This window comes from Opisthocomus hoazin, chromosome 12 (genome assembly GCF_030867145.1).
Source record: "Opisthocomus hoazin isolate bOpiHoa1 chromosome 12, bOpiHoa1.hap1, whole genome shotgun sequence".
NCBI classification, from domain to species: domain Eukaryota; kingdom Metazoa; phylum Chordata; class Aves; order Opisthocomiformes; family Opisthocomidae; genus Opisthocomus; species Opisthocomus hoazin.
This window is the reverse complement of record NC_134425.1, coordinates 15,749,657-15,761,350: the sequence shown is the minus strand read 5'-3', so window position 1 is coordinate 15,761,350 and position 11,694 is coordinate 15,749,657. Positions and strand designations below refer to the sequence as shown.

The following is an 11,694-nucleotide window of genomic DNA, read 5'->3' as shown; positions in this document are numbered from 1 at the left end:
TCCCGGCCATGCCACAGTTCCACCTGGGAGGCAAACCTGAATTTTATCCTTCTAGCACCCTTACAACTTAGATGCTACAGCTGTTGTTAGAGCAGACCCTCCGGAAGGGGTTGATCTGGACAGCTCTGGAGGGTTCCACGTGTTGCTGGATGGTTTCTAGGCTCTCCAGCCCACTGGGGTGGCCAAGGGACACTCACGTGTCCTGGCTGCTCCATCCCTGACCCCGACTTTGGCATTGCACAAATTAAGGCCAACGAAGTGCACTGTGCAGGGTCAGCGAGGCCGGCCTTGCCTGCCAGATCTTGGGCGAGGGGAGGGACAGAGCCTGGTGTCCCCCGAGGGAGGCTGGCGGTGGGAAGGGACATCTTGGTGCAGGAACAGGGGTAATGCTGGCCCGGAAAACCGAGCGGCTCAGGTTTGGTGGAGCAGGGGAGGTAAAAACAATCGCTTTCCTGACGCCCAGCCCAGGGCATTCCCTGCCAGGGCAGGACACTGGGCATCGGTCCTTGGCCACTGGGAAAGGTGGACCCTGGGTATGGACCACAGCCAAGAGACCAGAGTGCAGACAGAATTTTCTAGAGCCACGGGCTGAGATAACCGAATAGCGAAAGGCACCTGCAGGGTCACAGCGAGAGCAGTGCAGCGGCAGACGGAGCAGCATGGCAGGGCTTCACGTCCGCTCCGCTCTGGTGACTGGGGCCAACCGGGGAATCGGCCTGGGGCTTGTCCGGCATCTCCTGGGGCTGCCAAACCCACCCAAGTGGGTCTTTGCGGCTTGCCGGGACCCCGAGGGACAGCGGGCGCAGGTGAGGCCGCGCTGGGACGCAGCGGGTTGTGCTGGGGACGGAGGGACAGGGCAGCAGGTGGGAGAAGAGAAGGGGTTGGCAAAGGGCTGGAGCTGCAGCCGGGCACTCGCAGCACAGGGACAGTGGCAGCTGGTGCGTGCGGGGACCACGGAGCCCGTCCGACGGGAGCACGGCAGCCAGAGCAGGGTGCTGGGTGCGAGACGGTGCCGGGATGGAGCCGGAGCGACGTGGGCTTTGCCTGGGAAAGGCTGAGCCCCTGCGCAGCCCCTCCAGCCTCTCCGTGCCCACGCGGTCCCCTCTCTTGCAGGAGCTGCAGAATTTGGCCTCCAAGCACCCCAACCTGGTCACCATCCGGCTCGGTAGGTGCCCCGAGGCGGGGGTCCCTCGCCCCGGTTCCCCTGGCTGCGCACACCCGGGGAGCCCCGTGCCAGGAGGGAGCTGTGCCGAGGGACGGTGCCCACGGGGACACCGGGTGCTGCCATCCCTGCTGCCATGGGCAGCCCTGAGGGCACGTCCCTGGGGGGACACAGGGGACCGACCCCAAGCCACCATGGGGACGTGGACACCGACCTGCCCTGTGTCGGCTCTGCAGAGGTCACCGACCCCGCCAGCGTCAAGGCGGCTGCAGCCAGAGTCGGGGAGCAGCTGGGGGGCTCAGGGCTGAACCTCCTCATCAACAACGCTGGAATTGCCAAGGTGAATTCGCTTGATACGGAGACGCTGGAGAGCATGACCCAGGTCTACACCACCAACACGACTGGGCCCATGCTGCTGAGCCAGGTGAGACCCTCACCGGAGCTGGGCTGTCCCGGGGGCACGAGGGGCCGGTGGGTGAGGGTCCTGGCTCTGCGCTGGTGCCTGATGGGCTCTCACCCAACGAGAAGCTCACGGAGCCGCGGGCTGGAGCTCAGGAGCTGGAGCCTGGTGGGCTGTGGCAGTGGGAAGAGGAGGGAGGATGCTGCGGTGCTGGTGCCAGCGTTGCCTGTTGGGGAAGGAGCTGGTCCTCGCCCCTGTGCCACCTCCGTGCATGGCCCCATCTCCTCTGCTCTCCTGGCAGGCGTTCCTGCCCTTGCTGAAGAAGGCTGCCCAGGGGAGCCCAGGCTCAGCGCTGAGCTGCAACAAGGCAGCCATCGTCAACATGTCCAGCTCTGCGAGTTCCATTAAGGAAGTCTATTTTTGGGATTATGCGCAAGCTGTCTCGTACCGCTGCAGCAAGGTACCGCCACGCTGCGCTGGGTGTGAGCCCAGACGCTGTCCCCCGCCGAGCGATCCCACAGGCCTTCCAATCCCCCCCTCAGTCCCTGCACGTCTCCGCACCGTGACTGAGCTCCCGCCGGTCACTGGGTCCCTCTCACACCACATTCCCCTGCCCTGTCCCTGCCGCGTGGTCTGGATGTGTCCCCCCGCATCCACTTCCCCTCCCACCACCGTCCCTGCCCTGTGTCCCGCAGGCTGCCCTGAACATGCTGACCAAGTGCCAGTCCCTGGGGTACCGGGAGGACGGCGTCCTCTGCGTGGCTCTCCACCCCGGCTGGGTGCAAACCGACATGGGGAGCTCAAGCGGACTCACGGTAGGAGTTTCACCGTGGTGGGTCCAACAGAGCCCCTGTGCTGATTTTCCACGGGAGGGGGTTGTGCCCTGAGCCCCTGACCATGACATCCCATCACTGCCCACCCCATCCCTGCCCGGGCAGCACCCCCAGCCCTGGCTCCAGGTGCCCCCATCCCCTTGTCACCTCTGCCCGGGGCTGCCGCCTTCCCCTTGCCCTCGAGCAGCTCCTTCCCCCGGCCCCGGCTGCTCCAGGGCAGAGATCAGCCAGACCGTGGGCACACAACCCTGTTCCTCCCTCCGCCCTGCAGCCCCCCTTGACGGTTGACGACAGCGTGCGAGGGATGCTGAAGGTGCTCTGCTCCCTCTCCGAGAAGGACACCGGCACCCTCCTGGACTGGGAAGGGAATGTTGTGCCCTGGTGAGACGCCAGCCCGGCCTCCTGGCAGCAGGACCCTGTGCCGTGGTCCCCCCTGCCCCATGTCCTCAATAAAGCCCTGCCCAGAGCCACAGCTCTGCTGCGCAGCCCCGCTCCTCACCCCGGGCTGTGGCCGTGCCCGGCCCACGGCTGCCACGGGGGTCCCCAGGCGTGACAGCCTGCGGGTCCTGTGCCACCGCGACCACCGCCTGGGGCCGGGGCAGAGCCCCTCTCCCGGGAGGAGGGAGATGCCGGCGCATCTCGGGGCTGGTGAGCGTCCCAAGCACCCGCAGGGCTGTGCTCAGCCTGGGGTGCCGCGGGGCTGGGGGCCACAGGGACCAGCCGCCCTCTCCCCTCGGCCGGGAGGTGCTGGGTCGCAGGCAGGACAGACGGACGCTCGGCGTTTGGGCCGTGCACGGGGAGCGTGCGCCGGGCTGGGCCGGGGGGTTGAGGCTGGGGCTGCAGAGATGGAGCAGAGAGGAGTCAGGTCCCGGCATTTACAGAGGCGGGGGGTACAGGGGGGCTGCAGGGCCGCACATGGGGTGGGGAGGGGGAGAGAAGCTGCTTCCCGTGCCCTTCCCCTCTCCCCGGCAGCCCGGGCAGGCTGAGGGACAGTGGGCTGAGCACTCGGAGGGGTGAGCCGGCAAGCGGGAGGCTGCGGCAGGGGCCAGAGGCGCCGTCCGTCCATCCGTCCGTCGGTCCGTCACCAGGGCAGGCTGTTCCCTTCCCAGTCGAGGAAGGCTCCGGAGGTGTCCTGCGAGAGGCCGGCCAACACGGTCAGGATGCCCCCGCACGCTGTGCTCTGCCATCAGGGGTGCCTGCAGGAGAGGACGCGGCGCAGAGTCACTGCCACGGCCACCACCGGCACGGAAAGCAGCTGGGCTCGAGCGGACTGGAGGGCGCACAGCCCGGGGAGCAGCACCCGGGGTGCTCACGGGGTCATTTTTCCTCCTTGCCGCCCCTCTGCTCTCCGTGCTGGAGTGGGGAGACAGGGCTGGCTCTCCCCTGCACTTGGCACTTTGCAGCTTGCTGCCTGCTCCCTGCCTGCTTGGCCGCGGGAGACGGTCCTGGCAGCCCAGCACGTCCCACAACATCCCCTGCCCTCCCCGAGAGCCGGGGGTACAGCGGGGGTCCTGCTGACCCTCCCCTGCGCAGCCCAGTACCTTCTCCGTCCCCATGTCGGTCTTCACCCAGCCAGGATGGATGGCCGCGCACAAGATGCCCTGGTCTCGCAGCTCTGCAGCCAGGCACCGGGTCACCATGTTCTGGGCAGCCTGGAAGAGGCACTGCCGTGCCAGCGTGACTCGGGGCCTGGGCTGGCATTTGCCAGCCAGAAAAGGGCTGTGGAGGTGGGAAGTGGGCCTCTGCCCCGGGGTGAAGCGTCGGCACAACCGCCTGGAAGGCTCAGCCCCGGGTGCTGCTGGTCTCGTTCTCCGTGCTCACGCTTGGGAGAAGCAGGCAGGGGCTGGGTGGCCTGGGGCAGGTGGGTGCCCCACGGGCTCCCCTCCACGGGCACGGGGCACAGCAGAGCATCCCCCGCACCTCCCCTGGCCCCTCACCTTGCTGGCACGGTACGGGTACATGGGGGCCTCCGGCACCCCGAGGCACAGCCCGATGGAGCCCAGTTTGGTGGAGACGTTGATGACCGCGGCCCTGCTGCAGCTCAGCCCCCGCTTCCCCGCGCCCTTCGCCGCCTTCTCCAGCAGCGGCAGGAACTCCTGGCACAAAGACAGCCACGCTCTGTTAATGCGTGACCAGCCCTGAGCCCGAGGACCGCCCTGGAGGTCTCTGTCGCAGACCATGGGCGAGCAGCAGGACAGACCCCCCGGCAGCAGGGCAGGGGATGGGGAGGATGCCCCAGGGATGGGTCTGGCTCCAGCCTTTCCCTTCCTCGGGGAAGGTGCGAGCCGGCGCAGCCAGCCCGGGACAGGCAGGAGCTCCAGCTGGGGAGGAGCAAAGCATAGGAGATGCTGGGCTGGGCTGAGCCACCTCTCAGCCTCCCTGCTCCTCTGGCAGGCAGGGGAGAGCCACGGTCCTGGCCTTGCCCCCATCATGTGAGAGAGCAAGAACCCATGTGGCTGAGGGCACCTTTGCCGTAGGGAGCATCTCCCCAGGCAGGAGAATCCCAAAAGGTCCACATGTACCTTGGCAACCAGGAGTGGCCCGACCACATTGATGGCGAAGGCGGAGAGCATCTCCTGCGAATCCAGGGAGCGCAGCGTGGTGTGCAAGCTGACACCCGCATTGTTGACGAGTAGGTTCAAGCCTTGGTCCTTCAGATGAGACCCCACAGCCCGCACGGCCCCTCGGATGCTGGCCAAGTTCACCACGTCTGCCAGGGCAAAAATCACAGTGGAGGAGAGCTCCAGCGGGTCACGCAGCGTCCGCTGGAAAGCATGCCATGGCTGGAATGGTTCCCGTTAAACCAGCATTATCCAGAAAGGAAGGACCAGGTTTAGCAGGTGAGGGTGTTAAGCACGATGAAACGAGCACTGGTCTGTCCTCACCTCGTGGGTTTGCAGCCTGAGCTGAATTAAACCATGACTCCGCTCCCTTCTGGTCACGTGGTGTCTACTGCTGAGAAGAACTTCGCTGTGTTTGCCCTTTGTGTTCAAGGAATTTATGGCTGCACAAGAGATGCTTGGTCCTCGCGCGCTGAGGCTCCCGGTTGTACTCGCACCAGGAGCCAGCACAGTCGGACGCGAACACTTTAAGACACCGTCTCTGGGGAAACAACCACCTAACTACGCTCTTCGAGTCCTTCCGCCTTGCACCGCAGTCACAGGGGCTGTTCACATCGTGGGGGCACGTTCATTTTATTGCTGAATTAGGTGAAGACCTTCTCTGGTTGATCCCGGTTCTGACTGACCACCTGGAGCTATCTTCGCCGTTTTAAACAATTTGTGCTTAAACCGATCTTCCACAGCACAACTTCCCGCAGCTTTGCAGCTGTTTGCATGCAAAGAGCCTTCCCTTTTTCTTTTGTTTAGATTTTTTTTGTTTGCTTCACGTTGTTATCGATGAGGATTTGGAGCTGGCAGTTGAGCTGAGGTGAGTACACGTAAGAAAAGGTTTGGGATATAGCCTGCAAGTATTTGTTTGTAGGCTCTGAATCTGAACCTCCCATCTTTAGAGATGCTCCGGCCAGGCTGTTGGGACAATCCCTCTCAAGCAACCAGAAACAACTGACCCCCCTAAAATTGTGCTAACAGGGGGGCCTTTTTCTTCACTTAAATATTGGTATCTCTCTGAAAATCTGCCATGCTCTAACTGCAGGATTTTTTGGCTCAAGCAGCAGAAGTGGTATTTTTTAAGGCTGTGTCCAGCTTTTGGGTTTGCTTGTTAGGATGTGCATCCCCTACCCGGTGCTCGCCCTGCTGAAGCGGCCGTTGTTTATTTAGAAGGGGTCATCTAAACACCTTCAGGGTCTGAAATGGGCCCGTTAGGCCAACATTACACTTTATATCTTGAATTTCAATATCCCAAGGACACCACCGAGCCCTTCCGAACCACGAATATTCATGCGTAGGGGGATGCTGGGGTGTGCCTCTGCTCCCCGCGCACATTTCTGCACGCATTTTTTGCAGGTGCTAATCTGGGAAGCCTGCTGGGTGGGGGGCTCGCAGAGCTGGGTGGGGGGCTCACAGAGCTAGATTGATTGCTTTTCTGCACCATTTTGGCCATCAAGCTGTGTTTCTGTTCTCACGCTTAGGCAAGAGTGACTTAGCAAAAGTTTCCAAGGCTGAAGGTTCCCTTCCTGGAGTATTTTGTATGCGGATGAGCAACAACCCTTTTTCCTGGCATTTTTAACTAGCCCAGTGGCTTTCTGGTAGTAAGCAAGCATTTGAGCGGCCCAGGGCTTATGCCACCTTGCTTTGTGCAGCGTGGACCTTCGTAGAGGTGTCACGAAAACATATTTGGGGAATTTGGTGAGATAATCTGCTGCGGAGCTGCTGTACATGAGGGAACAGAGCCTTGGGATCCAAGAAGACACGCACAGAGAGCTGCAGGACATATCACAGGGTGCTTTTAGTGACTTCTCTTTGGATAATGATCGAACGGAGTTCAAGGCTCCGTCGCTCCACCACGTGCGTGGGATCTTTCAGTCGCTTTGGAGAATGATTAACTGCTCTCTTTGGATTAGCCGAGCCATTGCTCCAAGGGGCCAGGTGTGTAGGACCAGCACGTTTCTAGTGCTAGGCCAGCCAAATTTGCTGAAGGGACAAGCTCTTGTCTCCTTGGAAGATATAAGAGGATAAGGATGAGGAAGGAAGGAAGAATAAAGGGAAGCGACAGGTCTTAATGCATTTTGGAGTTAATTTTCAACTTTCCTTCCTGAAAAGTGCATTATTCTTACCGGTTTGAAGCCAACCTGGCCTTAACATGGAGAAAAACAGCCTGAAGCAGCTTATCTTTTTAAAAAATACTTTGTTGTCGCTGGATGTTTTGTAGCTTTTTAGCTTATTTTGGGACTTCATTGACAGTCTGGGTCTTGGGGTGTATGTGTTTTTGTAAAGGTTGTTTATTCAGTGGTCGGCCCCTTGAGATGTCCCTTTTATGTTGACCGTGCTTTGGTGAGCAAGGTGACTGTGCTCTTCCCATCACCTACTGCCAGTTGGGGCTCACGGGTAATTTTAAAGATGCTATTTTTTATCACAGAGAAGGTGTTCTACTTTAATAATCTGTTTAGTAAGAGAGAGATTTGCTGCCTTTTTTTGTAAAGCCTGACTCCAGGAACACCTTCTTTACTAAGAAATGCTAAACATTTGCTTGAACTTTTCAGGTGTTTTTAAACAAATAAATAGGTAGGTAGAAACTGACCGTATGGTCTTTGCGTTGCCTTGATTCAGCGCTCTTATTATTGTCTCTAAGGAAATACTCAGAAGTATTTAGAAGCTCTGGCTGCCTCCTGCTTCGCTTCTCACAGCGATGGCAATTCTGGTGCAAACGCTTCCCCCAAACGCTCCTTTTGGGTTTGGATGGGTTTTTTAACCAACCCTTTTTTAAAAAAAAAGTGGCTGTGAGTGGCCCTTGCTCACTCAGACACCGCTGTCTGCCTCCTCAAGACACATCTGTAGGAAACCACGTTCCTCAGCCTGGTGCTCCTCATCTCCCCATGCTTCACCCCAACGCTGTCCTCCCCAGCAAGCCCCCATCCCTGCCCAGCACCCTGGAAGCTTCCTACCTGCCAATAGCCCCACTCTGGCAACACCAAACGCTGCCCTGGCTGCTCTCCCTTTCCTCCCTCAAGTCTCCATGCTGCCCAGGTCTGTCTGCCACCTTCTCCTGCTGCTCCCCAGCGCTGCTGACATCTCCCCACCTTCTCCTGCTGACACTGCTGCATCTGGCTTGCCTCCATGGGTGCAGGGAAAGGACACCTCCCCAGTCCAGGCTATGGACACCCCAAACCGAAGCATGCCTCTGGGTCTGAGCATCAACCCAGGATACCAACACCATCACAAGGCCAGACTTCCCGTATGCATCCTTTTAGCCTATTTATTTTCTCTCTTTTTTACCTGAAATGGCGACCATGGCCACCTCCGAGCAGACCCCAAACCAACCCTCCCACTTAGGAACCACCCGGTAAGTTTGCCTTGCTTTGCTTTGTGAACCTGTGTGTCCCAGCCCAAAGCTCGGGCACTGCATTTAGCATCTTTGCGAGCAGAGCTCATGCCTTTCCCATGAAACTTGCTTGGCTGAGGTGTCCAGACCCACCTCTGCCTGCCTCCAAAGCCGGTTTGACTGCTTCCAGCCAGAGGATCGTTCTGCTTGGAGGCGGAAGCCTGCCCAGATGTGCGCCCACCCCTCCCCACCTGGCAGGGCTGGAGCTGCCTGGTTGCTGGCACCAAGGCAGGCTGCCCGACAGAGCCGCCCTCGGCCCCATCCCCGAAGCGAGCAGAGGGCTAGAAGCAACGCTGGACTCAAGGAGAGAGATTGCTCCATACCTAGCTGGACCAGTTTGATGCTGGGGTGCTGGGCAGCTAATTCTCGCAGGGCCTTGGAAACAAAGTGATGGAGTAAGGGAGGAGGTTAGAAGTCACCAGCGGCATGGCCGGGTCTCCCACCCCTGCTCGAGCTGGGCCAGGGTGGCTTTGATTTTGCTGGGGAAGGCGTGCAGGGCCATTCCCAGGGGACGGCGCAGGGTGGCATTCCTGAGGCCACAGGAGAAGGCTGCTGCTGGGCTCAGGCGCTGCACCCTGTCCCGGACCATCCCAGCACGGAGAAGGGGTTGGCCGGCCATCGGCACGGCCGGGAGCCAGCGCTGAAGACACGGACACCGTGCCTGCCCCTCCAGCCTCATCCCACCCGCGATCAGGCACTGCCATCACCGCAGGACTGGGGGGTTATGAGCACTCCTGCCCCCGCTGCCGGACCACCCAGCCGAGGCCAGATCCGGCAGCGAGCTGGCAGGATCCCTCCGAATTCCCTTTGCCCACCTGGCTCGGGACCAGCCCCGTGCCCGGCACCCACACTGACCTTCCCTCTGGGACCCTCAAGGTCGCGGCAGGTGGCAAAGATGTGCTGGGGGGGGCCGGGGGCTGGCGGCGAGCTGCGTCACCAGCTCCAGCCCGATGCCGCGGCTGGACCCCGTCACCAGGATGCTCCGAGCCAGCGCGGCCATCTCTGCGCCAGGTGGTGACGCACAGCCGCGCTGCCGGCTGCTCGGCATGAAGACGAGCTGGGCACAGCCCAGGGTGTGGCTCCGGGCGCCCGTGGGGACGGTGCCAGCACCAGCCCCGGCCCCTTGCCTGCCCCGCGCAGAGCCAGGGTCCCAGCATGGACCGAGGGCTCCCCGTCATCTTGGCACATGGGGCTGCATGTCTCCGGTGTTACCGAGTTGCCCACCACTTCACTCCTCTAAAGCCCCGGCTCCCGGAGTCCCTGTAACTGATGGAGAAGGGTCACCTCCACCACGAGCTGGGAAGAGCACTTGAAAACACTCCCAGCAAGTGGAAAACAGGTCCAAATCGGGCTGTGGCCAGCGATGTCCCAGTTTAAGGGGTGAGTTTGGGAAGGCTGAACCCAGAGATGCTAATCTGAAGCCCAGCCTGGGAAGCGTGGCGAGAGCATTTCTAACACTGCAGGCTCAGCTTGTGCCAACGTATTCACCCAGAGCACCCAGGAGCAGGCAGAGAAGATCCCCAGCTCCCCGCAGCCCCCTCCACCTGCCTGCTGCTGGGGCTCCAAGCTCACAGCCGTCACCTCCTTGCCGAAGGACAATGCTGGGTGCTTATCAGACTAAGAGGTGCCTTCAAAAACAAAGCTCCTGCAGCCCAGACCAGCCTGGGGGCATGAATTTTTCGGAAGCAGAAGTGAGTAAGGTGCTAAAAGAAACAAAGAGCTGACATGTAAAAAGCCTCAGCTGAAAAGGAAGAATTGGGGCAACCAGTTCAAGGTGGGGGAAGACATAAAAGGAAAGTAGCAGGGATGGGTTTGTCACACCCAGGCCTGCCCAAAAGGACACATCTGTTGCCCAGGCTCGCTCAGCCTGGCAGACGGGACAGAGCTGACTATTCCCCGAGTATTTGAGCGGCTCCAGGTCTGGCAACCACCAAAGAAATACTTGGGCCAGCCGCTGAGAGGTGGTGAAGGGGCTCCATGGTTGGAACGTGTACTTTCTGGTGACACAGAGCATGGAGAGCAGAAAGCAGTGATGTTCTGCTCCATCTTGGTGGGTAGACAGTGGCCCTGCGAGAGGTGAGCGTGCTGGGTGGGGATTTGGATGGTGTGAGACTCAGACCCGCTGTAGCCAGTGTTATTAGGCGTGTAATCACCTGCGCAAGTACTTGCGCTGCACAGACTTGCCTGCTCCTGCTGCCGTCTGCAAGCAGCATCCAGAGCAGAGCTCCCATTAGGAACCAACAAGACTGGAGTTTCCTATTTTCCTTCCAGGCTCCTTGGGAAGAAGACAACAGACACAAGCGAAATGGGCTGTAGGACCAGGATGGTGGGAACGTCCGCAGGCCAGCGCCGAGCTGAGGAAGGTGAGCAGCAAGCGACCTTTGGAAATGGCTAACCGATGGCCACGGGGAAGCGACGAGACCAAGCTGCAAGATCCCAACACTGCAGGGACCGTTCAGGTTGGAGAGGACGTGGGAGGGCTCTGCTCCAAGTCTCGTCGGGAGGAGCAGGGCCACCAGCGGCTTTGGATCAGGTCGCCCAGGGTTTGAACCAGACCTCAGACACCTCCAGGCACCCCGCGGTCTCCCTGGGCCCCTGTTTCCATGCTTGACTGACCTCAAAGTGGATTTTTTGCCAACCTGGCACCTCCCCTCCATACATGCCGTGCCTCTTGGCCTTGAACAGCACGTCCCCACTCTGCCAACTCCCCAACTGCACGAGTGGAGCGCGTTCGCCATGTAGTCAGAACCCTCCCTGAGTCTCTTAGCCATGGCCTCATCCCCTTGGACCCAGGCAAAGGCCCTGCACCCATTGCGTCCTCCAGCAGGGAAGCTGGTGGGGCTTTGGTCGCTGCTCTAGAAGCCACCTCTCCCACCACCCCTGGCCGGCTGCCTCTCCCCACCATCCCCTTCTCGGCCTGAGCCTTTTGCAGCCCCCTGCTCTCGCCACAGCAGCGGCCCAGGCCTCAGGCCGGCCTGCGGGCAGCGGGACTGCACCAGGTGGGCCGAGCGCTCCTGGTACCGCAGGGTCACCGTGCCTGCGGTGAGGCGGGGGGAAGCTGGAGGGCCCTCACGGCCCCAGCCCCCAGAGTTCCCCCTTGGTTCCCCCTGCCCCGGAGCAACGCCCCCCCCTCCAGCCCCGCAGCAAGGCTGGCACTCCTAAAATGGCGGCTCCCTGCCCGGCTTCAGCCCGGCCTCGTCACGTGACAGCCGCGCTCCTCTCGTCATTGCATCAGCCCGCCGCCGAGGCCGGGCGCAGAGGAGGGGGCGGGGCTGATCCAGAGCGACGGCCCGATCGGC

The 11,694-nt window shown here is 61.0% G+C and overlaps 2 protein-coding genes across 2 annotated transcripts; one reads left to right on the top strand and one right to left on the bottom strand.

The window, feature by feature from the left end:
• Positions 1-403: 403 nt before the first annotated feature.
• LOC142362910 (C-signal-like) lies at positions 404-2,867 on the top strand. Its single transcript, XM_075434085.1, has 6 exons — positions 404-806; positions 1,114-1,165; positions 1,399-1,586; positions 1,864-2,022; positions 2,258-2,377; positions 2,667-2,867. The coding sequence occupies exons 1-6, from the start codon at positions 660-662 to the stop codon at positions 2,778-2,780; spliced, it is 780 nt and encodes a 259-aa protein (XP_075290200.1). The 5' UTR covers positions 404-659; the 3' UTR covers positions 2,781-2,867.
• A 532-nt stretch (positions 2,868-3,399) lies between these two features.
• On the bottom strand, positions 3,400-9,395 carry LOC104328612 (C-signal-like). Its single transcript, XM_075433404.1, is given in 8 exon segments — positions 3,400-3,560; positions 3,562-3,591; positions 3,937-4,047; positions 4,333-4,491; positions 4,918-5,105; positions 8,719-8,770; positions 9,251-9,304; positions 9,306-9,395. Coding segments are annotated over 8 exon segments (768 nt in total). The 3' UTR covers positions 3,400-3,476.
• Between the last annotated feature and the right edge of the window lie 2,299 nt (positions 9,396-11,694).